The sequence below is a fragment of the Primulina huaijiensis genome, chromosome 16 (genome assembly GCF_012295235.1).
Source record: "Primulina huaijiensis isolate GDHJ02 chromosome 16, ASM1229523v2, whole genome shotgun sequence".
Taxonomy (NCBI): Eukaryota; Viridiplantae; Streptophyta; class Magnoliopsida; order Lamiales; family Gesneriaceae; genus Primulina; species Primulina huaijiensis.
In genome coordinates this window covers 13,017,752-13,034,103 of record NC_133321.1, presented here as the reverse complement: position 1 = coordinate 13,034,103, position 16,352 = coordinate 13,017,752, and the positions used below count along the sequence as shown (strand labels likewise).

Sequence of the window (16,352 nt, the reverse complement as noted above, 5' to 3'; positions counted from 1 at the left end):
ATATATGAATGTTGTATGTATATATGACGTAAATGACGGTGTGTGTGGAACCAAAGAGATAAAGCACCGTTGGCTTTTCCTATTCTTCCACAATCATCGAGAGAGAGGAAACCAACAAAAAGGTATGGGTCAAAGGCTTTAGAAGAATTGGCGAAAGGTGTCAATTACTGAGAGACTGCTGTCGGCAATGAGGAAAGACGGAACACCGCCTTCCGCCACATCTTATCCCATCGGAAAACTCTTCCTGTGCTTCGAGACCAAGCCCCTTCTCGCCACATTCCTAGCTCTCACACTTGTCTTGCTCCTTCTCAACCTTCAGCCTTACTACGAGAATCTACTCTCCCCGCCTGCTCGATGCTCCGTTACCCAGCCTTCGATGCCTATCAGGTCCACTGCTACTGTTCCTCTGGGGAACAAGAAGCTGATGAGGGCCCCCGCCGATCCCAACAAGCGTACGTTTCAAGCCTATGGAAACGCGGCGGCTCTCTTTGTTCAGATGGGTGCATACCGCGGCGGATCCCGCACATTTTCGGTGGTGGGTCTGGCTTCGAAACCTATCCATGTCTACGGTCGGCCGTGGTACAAGTGTGAGTGGATCCCTGACAATGGAAACGTTTCCGTCAGGGCCAAGGCTTTCAAGATTCTCCCCGACTGGGGATACGGCCGCGTGTACACCGTCGTTGTAGTGAACTGCACCTTCGAGTCCAACCCCAACGCCGACAACACCGGAGGGAAGCTGATGCTCTACGCTTACTACACCAGCTCCCCCCGTAGATACGAGAAGTTCACGGCCTTGGAAGAAGCTCCGGGAGCTTACGACGAGTCCAAGTACCAACCGCCATACAAGTACGAATACCTTTACTGCGGTTCATCCTTGTACGGGAACCTGAGCGCGCCCAGAGTCAGGGAGTGGATGGCTTATCACGCTTGGCTCTTCGGGGCCAGCTCGCACTTCGTATTCCACGACGCCGGCGGAGTGTCGGCGGAGGTCAGGGCGGTACTGGAGCCATGGATCCGAGCTGGGAGGGTGACACTGCAGGATATCAGGGCACAAGCCGAATACGATGGGTACTATTACAACCAGTTCTTGGTGGTGAACGATTGCCTCCACCGGTACCGATACGCCGCCAATTGGACATTCTATTTCGACGTCGATGAGTATATTTATCTTCCCAACGGCAACACATTGGAATCTGTGATGCAAGAATTATCAAACACCACCCAGTTCACCATCGAGCAAAACGCCATGTCCAGTGTCCTCTGCTTGAATGATTCCTCCACTCAAGCAGATTACTCCAGGTACGGTGCCCAACTGCGCAAATTGGAATCCACTCATTTTAGTTTTATAATATAATTCCCAAACTTAAACTTACTGGTTTCAAATCTTTTCCTTAATTTCTCCAACATTTCCACAAAGAAATTATGTTTGTAATATACATTTATCGATCCACGGTGAAGCTAGGACTGAGATGAGGATATGGGACATGATTATTTTACCTATTTTGGCAATAATTTTTTCGAAAAATGCTGCTTTTATTGATGATAACTGGAATTGGAGCTACCGGTGCGTATGAATTTACTGGCATTTGAGAATGGTCCCTTTTTGTCGTGTCAATGCTTTGGCATTTACCTTTTCTTTGGTAGCCGTTGGTTCTTATTATATTCATTTGTTATGCTGTCATTCTTACCATGTGGCTAAATAAAGCTAATCATCGTAATTATTTTAATTAAATTTGTTGTTAGTTTCGAAAAATGTCATCTAATTGATCAAATTATTTTTTCCGTCAACTATTATTTGGGACTAAATTAAATGCCACAGTATTCTTAATTCTGCGATATTTTATTTGTGTTGGTCATTGTTATGATAAGGCAATGGGGTTTTGAGAAGCTGGTGTTCAGAGACTCCCGGACCAGAATGAGACGTGATCGCAAGTACGCGGTACAAGCCAAGAACGCTTTCGCCGCGGGTGTGCACATGTCCGCGAACGTGGTCGGCGCTACACGACACAACGTGGAGGCCAAAATAAGATACTATCACTACCACAACTCGATCACCGTGCATGAGGAACTATGCCGGAATATCCTCCCCATCACAGCCCAGAGCACGACAACTTGGGTCGAGAAGATCCCGTATGTATATGATGATAAAATGAGATCGCTTGTTCCTGTAATCAAAGAATTCGAGAGAAACACCATTGGAGGAGGTCTTACTTCTTCCCAATCACTCCCACGTTCCCATTCTTGAAATTTGTTCATGGCTTTATGTGATTATTAATTACTTCATGTATAAAAAGGTATGGTGCATATAATTTTTTAGAACCAAAAAAGAAAAACAAAAACCTTAGAATTCTCTCTTTATATAATCACATTGTTTCGGCCAAATCCAATCATACCTTCTGCCTTTTTTGGACATTACTCTTATGGTAACCGGCGTCGTTTCTAGTTTGTCGCATCATTTCGGTGCCATCAGCCATGTGTCTCTGATTATGGAGATAATTAAAAAATTATATAATATGATTAATGCTATTTGAATAAAAAAATATATAGAATTGAATATTGAGAGCCGAATGGGAATGATGGAGACTAATATTGCCGTGATACGTTTGGGCATTGTGAATTAATATAATTTATGAGAAATAATTAATTTGGTGGGGGAGCGATACGCGTTCATGAATTTGATAACTGGTGCCGGTTGTGCTAATGGCTGTCAACCACAGGGGTGGGTGAGCTACACTCTTCATGTATCATAATAATGTCGACGTGAAATTAGTTAGTATAAGTGGGTAGAAAAAATAAAGGTCTTGAATTTAGAACCGAAATTTGATAATTAATTTACACCTTGTCATTTCATTTGCACGTGTTCGACGAATAGTTGCAAATTTTGGGGTATCCATGCTTGGTACGTATATAGGTCCATGTATTGCAAGGCTTAAATAAAGCAGTCCAACTTGTTTTGATAATGACTCAAATCAGTTAATGTTTTTTTATGTGGTCTAAAGTATAATCCCTTCGTTTTATTATTACAAAAACTTCTGTGAGACGGTCTCACGGGTCGTATTTGTGAGACGTGTCTCTTATTTGGGTCATCCATTAAAAAGTATTACTTTTTATGTTAAGAGTATTACTTTTTATTGTGAATATAGGTAGGGTTGACCCGTCTCACATATTAAGATCCGTGAGACGGTCTCACATGAGACCCACTCATTTATTATTATTCATTTCCGGAAAATTGTGAACTTAGTTTTTTAAATTGTCATATTTTTTTTATCATCTAACTTGTTAAAATCGTGTTTTAGTTATATAAAGTTGCGTTTTGTTGATTTTTAGTCTTCTTTCGACGGAGTGCTAATGAAGAGCCAAACACATCAACAATTTTCCGATATCGTGTTGGTATTTTCCGATTCAGCATCAACGCTATGTTGAAACATGACTAAAAATCAACAAAACACAAAATTACACATCATTGAAAAATATTAATTTTTATTTCAGAAATATTATTTTTTATTATAAAAATAAATATAATTGAGTAGTCTCACATCTAAACACAATTGATCTCGTGGGTCCCCATGAGAAATTTGGAGACCACATCAATTTGTGAAATTAAGCCTATACTGGGCTCGTTGGACCGAAAAGCCGGCCCAGAAAAATATAATAGCGTATATGGATCTTGTAAATTGTATCCGATCCGTTTGATCTCTTTACAAGGGACAATTAATCATCTTACCCAAACAATTATTTTAATTAATCGTAATACTATACTCTATATATAAATACTAGGTGTAGGTACCTCAAATTTTTGAGGTTTGCACCCAAGTTTTAATGAAATAAAAGATAAATTTTGTTTATGTTTTAAAGACGATAAATTTGTGTTTTTATTTGTATATATTTACTGCTATGAGTGCTTTTTTTAAAGCATTACAATTATGTAGATATAAATTAAGCTAAAGTTGTATTTTTTTGGTAAAATAATATAGGAAACAATATATGCTTTGAGGTTTTTCAAGCAATTATTAAGTTTGCTTTATTTGTGCAAGAAAAGTAAGATATGGCAAATATAGGGAGTAGAAAAGTTAGTATTTTAGATACTAAAAATCATAGGGAGTTAGTTCATGTATATGAATTAATTTTTAGTGTAAACTGATATATTAGATGTAAAAGTATATATATCTAAAAATGTTCAAAAACATCCATTTTAATTTGGGAAAAGTTGTGTATGTATGCTGTAATGTATGAAGGTTCAATTCAATATTGTTTAAAAATTAAGAACATAAACCAGTTTCGATGCAGTGAAGTAATAGAAATGAACACGAAATTAGCAGGTAAATATCGATAAAGCCTAAATATAATATCTGCTTGATAAGTTACATATATTATATCTAATGTTTTTAGAAAGCACATGCTGAGAGAGCAAAAAAAACTTAACTATGTTTTTAGAAAGCACATACTGAGAGAGTAAAAAAAACTTAACTATGTTCCTATTATTACAGGAGCACTTCATTCTTCGTTTCTGCTTATGGGGTTGTACCTGAAGAAAACAAATCTCATAATAAGGTGAGCTAAATTCTAGAATAGTAACTGGCATTGAACTGTAAAAATGTAACTTACTATAAAAAAGCAGCAAGAAAATGTAACAAAGGCAACTTTTTTACATGTAGTTTCTGTAGAATATATTTTATAATTGTTAGTAGGTCGATGTAAATGTTTTTAAACTAAACAATTTCTAACCTATAAGATAGTTGTTTTAGTATTTGTTTAATATACATACTGGGTTTGGCGGATGATGTTGATATCTAGTTCTGTTTCAATGTCGGCTGCATAGTCTAATAGGAGAAAAAGCCTTGATTCCATGGTAAGTGCTCTTCGTAAGATGATGGCCCATACTGGATTTGAGTAAAATCTTTTTATTAACTCTTCGACTTCTTTCTGAAATAGAGAGTTGTAGTAACATTGAGTGCAGTCGATACAATTACAGTACGGATTGTTTTCCATTGGAGTTGATTTAGAGAAAGTATGTTTAGATATTGAAACAAAATTGTTCAAATGCTATGGTAAGTGACTGCAAAATAGTGGACGGTTGATAAGCTTGTATATATCATATAGAGAAGGATGAGTCATAGATGTGTTATGACACATGGTATGAATGTTTGTGGCCACCTCAACACAGGTAATTTAGATGTTTTAAATTGTTGACAAGTGCAAGGGCATAACTAATTGTTTTATAGTATAAGTGTGAGTCATCATATTGTTGAATATATTGACACCATGTGTTGTGTTTTTAAAAAGCTAGATATTGTTTTTATTTTTGAGTGATAATACAATGAATCTTAGTGTTAGAAATAAGGAAAAACTATTGTGTATTTAAAGTGTAATGAAATTGTAAATAAAAAGGTATTGAATGTAAGAATTTTAATACTAAGTTATAAAATATGTGATTGGTTTACTAATAGATAGGCTATAATATTTTTTGCAAGGAGGTGTATTGGTGAATATGATAGAGTGAATAAGGCATTGTAATCTTGTAAGCATTTATACACATGAATGTGTCTTTAAAAATTAATAACAACTTTACAGTTATGTAAGAAATGATTTGTTTGACATTTGATAGTAGGTCCAAAGTATTTTGGCTACATTTTTTTAACCCAACATATTATGATAGATCTGAAATGTTAATTATGTAAAATGCATAAAAGAAAAAGAAATGACAACATATACCTCATATATTGTGCATCAGCAGCTGTTGTTTAAGTCATCATTGTCAGCGTCATGGATATCTTCATCTATGGATTGGCGTAGTGAAGTGGACTCCAGTAGATGTTGGGGTGACCAGGGTGGTGGTGGAGGGAAGGGTGTATCTGTTGGAGTTTTTGGTGGAAAGCGTTGTGCAAGGACCGATGTAAAGTTAACCATATAAGTCATGAATGTGGTTGTTACTTGTTTGTGCTCTGCTAGCTCTTCACGTTGTGCTCTAATGTTTTGTTCTATTTTTGCTATCCGGTCTCCTAGAGGTACTTTGCTCAGTGCTGGTGGTCGTGGGTTTTGACGGGCCTTAGCACGCTGATTGTATGCTGCTTTTTCTTGGCGCCTTATGTTTTCTGCTAATCCAAACAACCGTCTAACACGATATACAATGATAGGTGCTTTAGCTTTTAAAACTTGTTCGTCTGGACCCCATGTTACACCGGCATGCTGGCATAGTTCAGTGACAATATGTGGGCAAGGGAGACCAGTAGTGATGAGACTTGTAGTCGTACGCAGTATTGAACCATGAATGATTTTGCCTAAGTCCACTGATTTCCCTGTTGTGATAGCATGTACCAAAGCGACTTTGTCTTTTGTAATTTCCGTTTGGTGCGTTGAAGGAAGTATTCTTGCAAGAATGAACGAAGCCCAACTATTTGGGTCACTAAGCATTTCAGATTTTTTTAATGTGACTGGGATTCCTTGATTTGTTCTCCATTCTGCTCCATCTACACATAAATCCTTGAGCATCATAGTATAATCTATATTTCCAGCTAGGTATTCAGTATATTCATCAGTTTCGAGGATTGGTAGATCGTAAACCATGTTTATGGTAGTTGAATCAAATGCTACCAGCTTGCCTCGAACTAAAACTTGATGATTTTCGTGCTTCACACGTAAATTTGCGTAAAATTCACGAACGATTGGAATTACAGCAGCTGCTGGTGATTTGGCCAATTCTACCCATCCTCGTTTTACAATCTCTTCCACCAAACGGTAGTCAGGGCTGGACATGTCTATTCCTCTTTCTTGAATGATTGGTCGAGTTAGTGTGCTTTCATAAATTTTTTGAGCTTCCGTGTTCCAGAATTTGTGTTTATCGTACCAATGAGATGAGGATAAAGCATTCCCCTTGGATTTCTTTTTTGGAGGCATATTTCTTTGTAAACAATTTCAAAGAACAACAACACTCATATATAAATATATAAAAGATGTGCTATCGCATAAACTTGTAAATCTTTTATATGAGGTATTAAAGAAAATCGGTTTACCTTCGAAGTTCTTGCTGGAAGGAGGCGCCGAATAAATCTGGAGTTTTGGTAGGCGTTGTTGTGTACGGATATTTTGAACGGATTTGTGAGCGAGCGATGATTGGGCTCCTTGGATGGTTGTGCTCAGATGTAGGGTTAGCGGGAAAATGGGGCTTGAATTGTGGCTGTTAAAGGGGAAAAGAGAAGGAAAGATGGAAGATGGAAAGTTTTTGTGAGAATGAGGGGGAAAACGTTTTTTTGTGTGATTTTTAATGGAAGAGGGTGTGCGCTGCTACACAGTTTCAGTGTGTTAGTGCGGAGTGGTCTCTGTAAAAGTATGGGGACAGGGAGTGCGCATATGCGCCGTTTGATGGTGCTGATGCGCGGTTGTTTCTGTACGTGACATTTGGGGAAAAGCGGCGCTGGTTCGTGGGTATAATGCGTAGCGGCGTGGCTGCTTCTGTATTTTGTGGCATTGGTTGACGTGCGACTGCACGAGCGTAACGCGTAACAGCGCGCATGGCTCTGATTTTTTTGAGAATAGGTACGCGTGTGCGAGAGGCTGTCCTGCAGGTGCATGTACCTTTCTACCATTTTTTTGTTTACCATGTGCGTAGCTGCACTTGTTTATCATGTCATGACACATGGACTACTGGAAATGAAATTGAGAAAAAAAATTTCCATATAATGTTAACAAATGTAACTTTTTGGAAGTTAATTCATGTATGTAAATAGGTTTACGTACTTAAATCCTATGTATTTGTGGACTTAAAACGTTTAATTATATGATTGTTACTATAAAAGGTTTGATTTGGGTGTTTTTTCCTCCTTTTTTTTTATATATATATTTTATGGAAACATATATTCTGTTGCCCAATATATGATTCATATTTTGTAGTTGTAAGTATGTATTTTCCCCTGGTAAAATTTTTTTAGTAGAATGGATATTAATAAAAAAAATTTTAATTTTGCTTAGTTTAGAAGTATAATACACCAGTAGTTAGGTATAAATCGATACTAAAATGTTGATATCGTATAAATAATAAGGAAGGCCTTAGACATATTGCATCATAACATAAAATTATTTAAAAGACGTTTTATAAATGTATCTTTTTATTATACGTGATATTTAGTTTTATAATTTTAATAATGCATTTCTATAGAGTTGTTTTATTACCAAGGAAAAAATATTCTGCCCTTGCAATTCAATATATAGTGAGCATATTAAATTGAACATATCATACAAAAAAAAAAGTTTTTTTTTTTTAATTAGTTTATATTATAGTATCCTTGTTCTGAGATTAATAATGCTATGTATAGACAGCATACATAAACCTAGAAATTGGAGTAAAGGAAAATATTTTAAATAACTGAAAATAAACAGTTTATTTTAGCAATTAAAGCATGGTTGTAAAAAACTAAAATGTAAAATGAGATGTGTACATGTATATCTTAAAACATAGAAGGTTCCAAATAACAGCAAATATTTTAGTATTAAGCCAAAATGCTAATGTATGGATAACAAGTAAAACATAGCAACTATATTTACAAAAAACATAAGGACTAAAACATATACTGGAATTTTCTATCTACATATGTTTTTTAGTCTTGTTTTACATGTTTTTTACTTTCATGTAAAACCTCTTCATATTCTAATCTTCTTTTACCTGGTGTACTGAGTTGTTGTCTTTTAAGGACTGTTTCAAAATCTTCTTCCTGCATTGCAGAACTGCTCTCTTGGGATTCGGCTGCAGCCACATCGCCTTGTATCAAACCTTGGAGTTTTAAAGAAGAGTCTTTATTTTCATAGCTGTGCGATGCTGAGGACGAGGCAGACGCGGGTAGACATGCTATAACTGTGTTTCGAACAAAATTTTTGCCTCTTGCTTTGCTCCACGATGTTCTTAGTTGGAAAAGGAACTGTAAATCTTTTGATTTCTGGTTGAATATCTCAGGATTAAAAGGTGTTTCCTGCGTTCGGTAAGTTCAGAAATATTTAGAAACTATATGAAATTTTTATTAACCAAAATTAATTGGTAAATAAATGAACCTGTTCTTCTGCCTCAATTATGTCTTCTCCTGACATACACAACAACATGCTTGCTTCTTTGTGCTCAACATAAGTAGACAAATTCCCAGTGCCATCGAAAAGTTCCGCTTGAAAACGTAATCTATATGTATATTATAGTTAAGATGACATGTTTTTGATGGGCGTAATTTTTCAAAGCATATTTAGCACTTACAGTGGTTTTGGACTTGGAAAATCATGGTTGCAGTAAAAACATGTGAACTCATATCTATATGCAGCTCCGCAAGATTTTGAGCAACCTGGGCAAGCTAAAAAATATACAGATCCCTCTGAATTTTTTATTCTTATTTTAGCCTTTATCCAAAATGATTTTACCTGTAAATCAAAAGTTGTTAACATTTCAAAATGTCTGTTGCCTCTAAATCTAGGTAAGTTAATGGGTAAGTAAATTTGAACTTACTACTTCGTTTAGGCTTAGAATCTGGCTGATTTTACGAATTTGGGAGTTGAACGGCTGGTCTATTTCCTGGTTCGCTTTGTCATATAATTTTTGGGAGACAACTGTTTCTATATATTCTTTATTAGTTTGCATCCTACAAGAAATGTGTACATTAGCAATTTATTTCTATAAATATGGGAAATAGAACGAGCATAAGGAAGAAATATGAATAAAAACATGCAAACATGAAAACAGCAAAATAGATGGGTCTTCAGCAAAATTCTCCGTTTCTTAGTTATTAACTATAAGTTCATTTAAAACAATACAATGGTACATCAGTGTTTTGATTTCGTATGGAGTCCTTTTATAATATGAAATAATAAAGTTCGTTACGAGGTTTGTAAGTTACTAATATACAATATAGCTAAAAAATATATTTGAGATGGACAGAATTTTTGTTGTCTCATTTGAGGTATAGTCTATTATGGTTCTTTTATTAATATAAGAGATGATAATAATGTTAAGTTATGGGATAGCATGTAAAAAACAACAGATTGTTTACAAATATGTAAATAATTATTAAGAGCCAATTGTTAAAACAATCTAAGTTTTGAAAAAAGTCAAAGCCGTATTTCTTTATTTTTTACAGCTTCTAAGTCAAAGTTTTTTTTTCCTTCCTGATTCTATATGTAACAAACAGTAACCAAAAAAAAATTAAAATGACTAAAACAACGTCCTTTTATGTATGTATATGTGTGTTTGGTTAAGGGAGAAATGGTTCAACCATTTTTTTTCGAAACAAAAGTTAATCAAACTAACTAAAGAAATTTTAGTCAAGGAATTTACTATTAGATTGGTGTATTCAAGAGATGTAATATGTACCTATCAAAACCTAACAAATGAATAGCAACATTATGTTTAAGATCTGAGCAGGTGGGCTTAGAATTACATATTCATAATTCATAAGGGGATTTTTTTTTTTTTTGAGGATGCATGATTAGTAAGGGTAGTTGTTGAATGTATATACAAATTAGGGGGGAAAAAACATTTTTGAAAGTGAGTTAAAAGCTGGAACAAAGACACTTCGTAAAGGATATTTATTTTGAGTGAGTAAAGCTCAATCTAACACTATGTGTTAAAATGATCAACTGAAAGAATATAAATTACCATTGTTTTAGGAGTTCAGCCTGCTGTATTGGAGGGTCAAACAGAATGGTACTATTTGGTACTGTTCCAATTGATAAGCCTACAGCAACAATATAGTTTTATTAGTTTAACCAGGCTGTGTTAAACAAAATACACCGAAATAGATTAAATAGTAGGTATAAACTTGAAGAAATTACTTTATTTACCTATGAAATAACATTAAATAGAGATGACTATACCGTAAAATGTGTTGACAGAAAGACGCATCCCTAAAATCACAGGTAGAGTATGCACATTTTGAGTTAAAAAAGGAGCCTCGGTTTGGAGAAATTCTTCCCATAAGGTAAGAATTAACGGCCTGCGTCTACCAAGATAAGAAACATGTTATTTTCTGGGCTATATAAGTACTTGTCAAATGGGAAAAACCAATTATTGTTGTAGCCACTTTTTGAGAGAAATTTACTCTTCGTTGACGATAACAAATTCCTGTAAATTCCTTTTTGTTTTTTCAACAAATCGTGGTGGGAAAACATGTACCACGCTACATAATAAATCTGAAAAAGCAGCCGCGTCAATAAATCTGGAAATAATGCAATTCTATGCTATGAAAGAGTGTTGGATTAAGGACTTAGCTGATCTGTTTAGTAGGCACATCCGCTAATTCAGGGCATTGAGCAAAAGATGTCAGCTGGTAAGCATGATTAATAGGTAGTTGTTCTTCTTCATTTGCAAGCTTAATATAAGTACTTCTACTAAGCAACATTTGGTATTTTGCAGATGCAAAAATTGGGGCGTTGCTAGTTATTTCTTTAATTTTGGCATTCCCAATGTAGTATGTCTTGTATAACTGAAGTAGTCTGTCTAATTGCTCAACATCTTGGTCATAAATTATGCCCTGCATGCTTCCATTCTATGGAAATAAATAGGTAAAGTAAAAAGCAGTTCGATACTGAACCCTACTGAAAAAAGAAAATGAATTTTACCTCTTTGTCAACAAAAACAAGTTTTTGTTGTCTCCCCCATTTCAGAAAACGGATCGGAGTTTTTTCAGAAACTAAAACTTTGACAAACCAGTTGCGGAAATCTGGTTTAAGATATACAAGGGTTGTACACTTGTCTTCTAATGACCTAAATGTAAAGAAAAAAAGAAGTAATGAGCACAAGTCATGTACACAATAATATATGAAATTTAAAATAACGTGTAGACAAATAATAAAAACTTTTATAAGTTGTTCACTTGTTGAAATCTTTGCAGAAGAATGAATCAATGTTCTTAAATCTCTGCGAATGCAAAATTAAAACTATATATTTTCCGCAAAGATATAAAGCTGAAATTAAATTGTATAGTTGAGAGCTTACAGCTTGTTTAATAAAACTAATTACTTTATCTTAACAAACCTTATAATGATTATATATAAAGTTCTGATATCCCTTTATATATAAGAATTTTTATATTTAGTAAGACAAACAAAATAGGCATTTACCTGTCAGTAAGGATATGCAGCGTCCAAAACCTCACGGTATACTACATTTTTTGTGTAGGCAGAACTTTGAACTAATGATGTTGATGGTCTAATAAGAACTTTTATTTGATCTATATTCTTAGCTCTTGACAATGCAACATAAAGTTGGCCATGTGAGAAAACTGGCTCTTTTAAATAGATACCAACAAAATCTAAAGTTTGCCCTTGTGCTTTGTTAATTGTCATTGCATAACATAAACGGATTGGAAATTGTTTTCTTTTAAATGGAATAGATGAAAAATCATCGTGTGGAGATTCTAATGTTATTCGAGGAATGAATACAGGCTTTCCTGCATGTGTGCCTACTGAAATTTCGGCATAAATAACATTTTTGTTAAATCCCTTACAAAGTAAACGTGTACCATTACAAAGTCCTTCGGTTGGGTTAATATTTCGTAACAATATGATGGGTGAATTTATTTTCAGCGTTAGTTTGTGTGGAGGAAGCCCTTGAGGAGTTAAACAGTGAAATAAAGCCTCCTGATCTGGTACAACACATTCACTTGTATTTTCATCGCAACTAAAATACGTTATTTCTTCGCCAGGAAATTTGTTAATAAGAACATCATTTATTTCATGGACAAATTCGTTTCTTGTTGTAAGTATAGCACGTTTTACAAACGAAGATAAATTTAAATTTGGATCATTAATGTTTGGGAAAACTACGTCTATTAATGTATTCAAAGAAGTAATGTCATCTGTAAATGGAATGTTAATGCGAGATGGGATTTGGATTTCATTGTTTTCATTAGTATTTTCGATTCCATCACCAATTTTCAACAGCCAAGATGAAAAAAAAGAATCAGATAATGCACGCATATTTTTGTGGAGTGTTATCTTATTTAACTTATTCCATAACGGTGACATGACAATTGAAGAATCGATAATATTTTCTTTTGTGCTTTTTAAAATAACTGGTAATGTTTGGCGGAAATCTCCACCGAACACAACAATTTTACCGCCAAACAATAAATCTGAATCCATTATGTCTTGTAACATTTCATTGAACTTTTCAATAACATCACGCCTAGCCATCGTAGCCTCATCCCAAATAATTAGTTTTGCTAGTTTTATTAAAGTTGCTAATGTGCTTTGCTTACTAATGCTACATGATTTGATATTGCTTTCCTCTAAAGGAATTTTAAACCTCGAATGTGAAGTGCGACCTCCTGGAAGCAAAGATGCTGCAACTCCTGAAGTTGCGGTCGCAATTGCTATGTCACCATTTGACCGAATTGTAGCAAGAAGTGCTCTATATAAAAAGGTTTTTCCAGTACCTCCAGGACCATCAATAAAAAAAGCGCTTGACAAACCATTATGAACATGATATAAGATTTGATTATAAGCATTTTTTTGTTCGCTATTTAGTTGCCCAACAGCTAATAGATCTTCTGGCGGTATACAAATGTCAATCTCAGATTGTAAATCTGTTGCCAATCTGTCGTTAAAATCTAAGCTGACATCTTTACCTGTATGGAAGAAGTCTTCTAATTTTTTACCCATGGAATGAAGGTGATTGTTAACTATGTCTAAAACCTTTTGGCTAATCATTTTTGGAGTAAGAGATTTATTCCGAGCAAAATCTTCTGAGAGAAAATCTTGGAACTTTAACCATAGTTGATTGGGGTTTTTTGGGCAACAAAAAACAAGAACAGTAGCAAATAATTGGCGCAAAGCATGAGGCATTAAATAACAAGCAGCTTCTTCGATACACATTTCAGCACTGTTATCACTTTCTATTAAACCTAATGTTAATGCTGCTTCTCTGAATGTTGCAAAAGTCACCTCATCGATCGTTCGCAAGTCCTTAAAAGAAGATGGTTTTCTTACATGCATCAGCAACAATTTTAAATAAAACTTTTCACAATCTGAAGGTCGGCAGCTAAAAATCCGACCTATGACCTCTTTTTTTCTACGTGGTTCCCACTCTTTAGAATCGTTGTGCCAGGTAAAATATTCAGGAAATTCAACATATAAACAATTTAAGCTTTGAGCATAGCTATTGTATTTGTTCATATAGAAAAATTGTGTTAACATTGTTTTTTTAAATGTTGGATTGTTGACAACGCTGAACAAAGACTGATTCGCAGCAAATGTCACAACTTGTTCATTTTCTAAATGAACTGGTAAGCATATAACGGCTGGATGTACATGGTTAAGGTCAAAACCGAAAATGCGCCAGATGGCTTCAGGAGGTGAAATCCATCTTGCAGCTTGAAAATTTTTTGCTTCGTCAATCATGTGATTTTGTTCATCTCCCAGTAGTGTATACAAAATCTTATCATGCCCTTTATATATATATTTGTAGATATATTTTATAGCTTGAATTGTTGAACATATTTCAACGTTAATATGACAGTTAAATTTAGCAAGCAAATATGGATTGTAAGGAACAACCCAACGATTATCAAGTTGTGAACCCCTTATAGTAATAACATGGTTGTCATTTCGACGACGATATATTGGGTACGAATTTGTTCCATATTTAGTAGTGTCTGAGTATTCTTTAGGATAGTTATATTTACAAGAGTTCTTTTTCATGCAAGGGCATGTTGGATTAAGTAAACCACATGGACCATGCATCATATGTTTTATTACGAGTGAAAACAAATATGGTTCAGAATGTGGATCAGGCAATTCTGCACAAACAATTCTATCGAATGACTCAGGATGGAACATTTTTGAAGCTTGATTTAAAATCAGCAGGAAATGGGCATGGGGTAAGCCTCTTTTTTGAAATTCTATGACGCTAGTATAAGCAATAATGTGGCCAAAGATATCTTTCTTGAATAGTTCCTCTCTTAAAACTTGAAGCTTCGCATGGAAAATCCTAGAGACCAAATCAGGTCTATTTTGGATTTCATCAGATGGAAGGCAAAGAGACTTTATTTCAGCCCAATTCGGATTCGAAGTCATTGTCAGAAAGATATCAGGTTTCCCATAACGTTGGACCAATGCAATAGCATCCATGTATCTTTTACGCATATCTCTAGGACCTCCAATGAATGACGTAGGTAATATTACACGTTTTCCGACATCAGCGCCTACCTCACATCCTTGTGTAATGCTATCTAATAACCCATTATAAGCCTCATTTCGCAAACGGTTTTGCATATTTGGAGTCCTAAAAAATTCTAGTCTTGATGTTTCAATTTTAATATACATGTCTACTATATATTGTTGCAAAAGCCTACCAATATGTAGTAAGAAAGACTTATCGTTTTTTCTTATTTGCAATTTGTAACAGTAATACTCACGACATGAAACCGTAGCCCGTTGTTTGTTGTTTTTTTCCGAAGCTACACAAGAAAAATAGATTTGTAAGCGTAAAACATAATACCTATGGTATAATAGAATTTTCCTCCTAAATTAAAATTACCTTGAATTTCAGTGCTTATAAAAACTTCTGCACTTGCAGAGTTTTCTATGCAATTGCTGTTTTCACCGCCACAAGTTGGTCTAGGATGCAAATTTTTTTGTTTTTGGTCTAATCTTTTAATGTTTCTATGCCAGCCAGATTCTCCATTTGGGAATATAAGAGGGTATTGCAAAGGATCATAACAGCCGAAGTAGTGTTTAATTATTTGGGGACAACTGTTTTTTGGATATACTTGTATATGTTGGCTTGTGTTTTGATTTTCATCGCTAGGTTCTAACCATATTCCAGCAACCTGAGATACAGTAGGCCGGTTAAAAACTCGTTGATCCGTAATAGGATCAGCTTGCAAAGCAATTTTATATTCGTCCAAATTGGCAACACTATTCAGCCCACGGAAAAAAACTCCATATGGGTTTTTTGATAAGATATAAATTAATTTCTGAGTAAGAGTTTCCTTAAATTTTGAGTTAATGCACAGGCGATTAGATAGTTCATGTACAGTGTCAAAGAAATATAGTTGTAAATTTTTGGGTGTTTCATTGGCTGCCGGTATTAGCTGGCCAATAAAATGATAAAGTTGCCCTTGTACACGGAATGTATAAACACCAGCATTTCTTTTAGCAAAAGATGTATCACAATGTACTCCCATTGATGTGAAAGCAAACATGTTATTATAGCTACGAATACATGTGTTGAACTCTTTTGCATCATCGGAATTGCCAGCATACAGTTCAACTAACTCAGAAGGCATTTCCGAAGGTAAAAGATTTATTTCTCCTAACGAACAACAAAACGTTGGTGGATCAGCATATATGCGAGTTGCACCACAAAATTTACAATCAACCAT

At 35.0% G+C, this 16,352-nt stretch overlaps 3 protein-coding genes across 3 annotated transcripts; 1 reads left to right on the top strand and 2 right to left on the bottom strand.

Annotated features, from left to right (window-relative positions):
• Nucleotides 1-43: 43 nt before the first annotated feature.
• On the top strand, nucleotides 44-2,344 carry LOC140961933 (galactan beta-1,4-galactosyltransferase GALS1-like). Its single transcript, XM_073420726.1, has 2 exons — nucleotides 44-1,299; nucleotides 1,870-2,344. Exons 1-2 carry the CDS (start codon nucleotides 188-190, stop codon nucleotides 2,243-2,245), a joined length of 1,488 nt encoding a protein of 495 aa, XP_073276827.1. The 5' UTR covers nucleotides 44-187; the 3' UTR covers nucleotides 2,246-2,344.
• Nucleotides 2,345-8,591: 6,247 nt separating this feature from the next.
• On the bottom strand, nucleotides 8,592-11,744 carry LOC140961025 (uncharacterized). The gene is made up of 8 exons (XM_073419349.1): nucleotides 11,587-11,744; nucleotides 11,067-11,513; nucleotides 10,843-10,967; nucleotides 10,625-10,703; nucleotides 9,479-9,611; nucleotides 9,233-9,393; nucleotides 9,040-9,160; nucleotides 8,592-8,960 (listed from the first exon to the last, which is right to left on the bottom strand). Exons 3-8 carry the CDS (start codon nucleotides 10,868-10,870, stop codon nucleotides 8,592-8,594), a joined length of 891 nt encoding a protein of 296 aa, XP_073275450.1. The 5' UTR covers nucleotides 10,871-10,967; nucleotides 11,067-11,513; nucleotides 11,587-11,744.
• On the bottom strand, nucleotides 11,232-16,352 carry LOC140961024 (uncharacterized). Its single transcript, XM_073419348.1, has 4 exons — nucleotides 15,506-16,352; nucleotides 12,656-15,425; nucleotides 11,587-11,731; nucleotides 11,232-11,513 (listed from the first exon to the last, which is right to left on the bottom strand). The coding sequence occupies exons 1-4, from the start codon at nucleotides 16,350-16,352 to the stop codon at nucleotides 11,232-11,234; spliced, it is 4,044 nt and encodes a 1,347-aa protein (XP_073275449.1).

Bases quoted from the DNA above. Each gene is read 5' to 3' on its own strand.
- LOC140961933 (XM_073420726.1), top strand. From the start codon at position 188: ATGAGGAAAGACGGAACACCGCCTTCCGCCACATCTTATCCCATCGGA. The intron at 1,300-1,869 runs GTACGGTGCCCA...TGTTATGATAAG, and splicing joins ACTCAAGCAGATTACTCCAG to GCAATGGGGTTTTGAGAAGC.
- LOC140961025 (XM_073419349.1), bottom strand. From the start codon at position 10,870: ATGCGTCTTTCTGTCAACACATTTTACG. The intron at 9,161-9,232 runs GTAAGTGCTAAA...ATATACATATAG, and splicing joins TTTCCAAGTCCAAAACCACT to ATTACGTTTTCAAGCGGAAC. The intron at 8,961-9,039 runs GTTCATTTATTT...TACCGAACGCAG, and splicing joins TAATTGAGGCAGAAGAACAG to GAAACACCTTTTAATCCTGA.
- LOC140961024 (XM_073419348.1), bottom strand. From the start codon at position 16,352: ATGGTTGATTGTAAATTTTGTGGTGCAACTCGCATATATGCTGATCCA. The intron at 15,426-15,505 runs GTAATTTTAATT...TTTCTTGTGTAG, and splicing joins TATAAGCACTGAAATTCAAG to CTTCGGAAAAAAACAACAAA. The intron at 11,514-11,586 runs GTAAAATTCATT...TTATTTCCATAG, and splicing joins TTGTTTTTGTTGACAAAGAG to AATGGAAGCATGCAGGGCAT.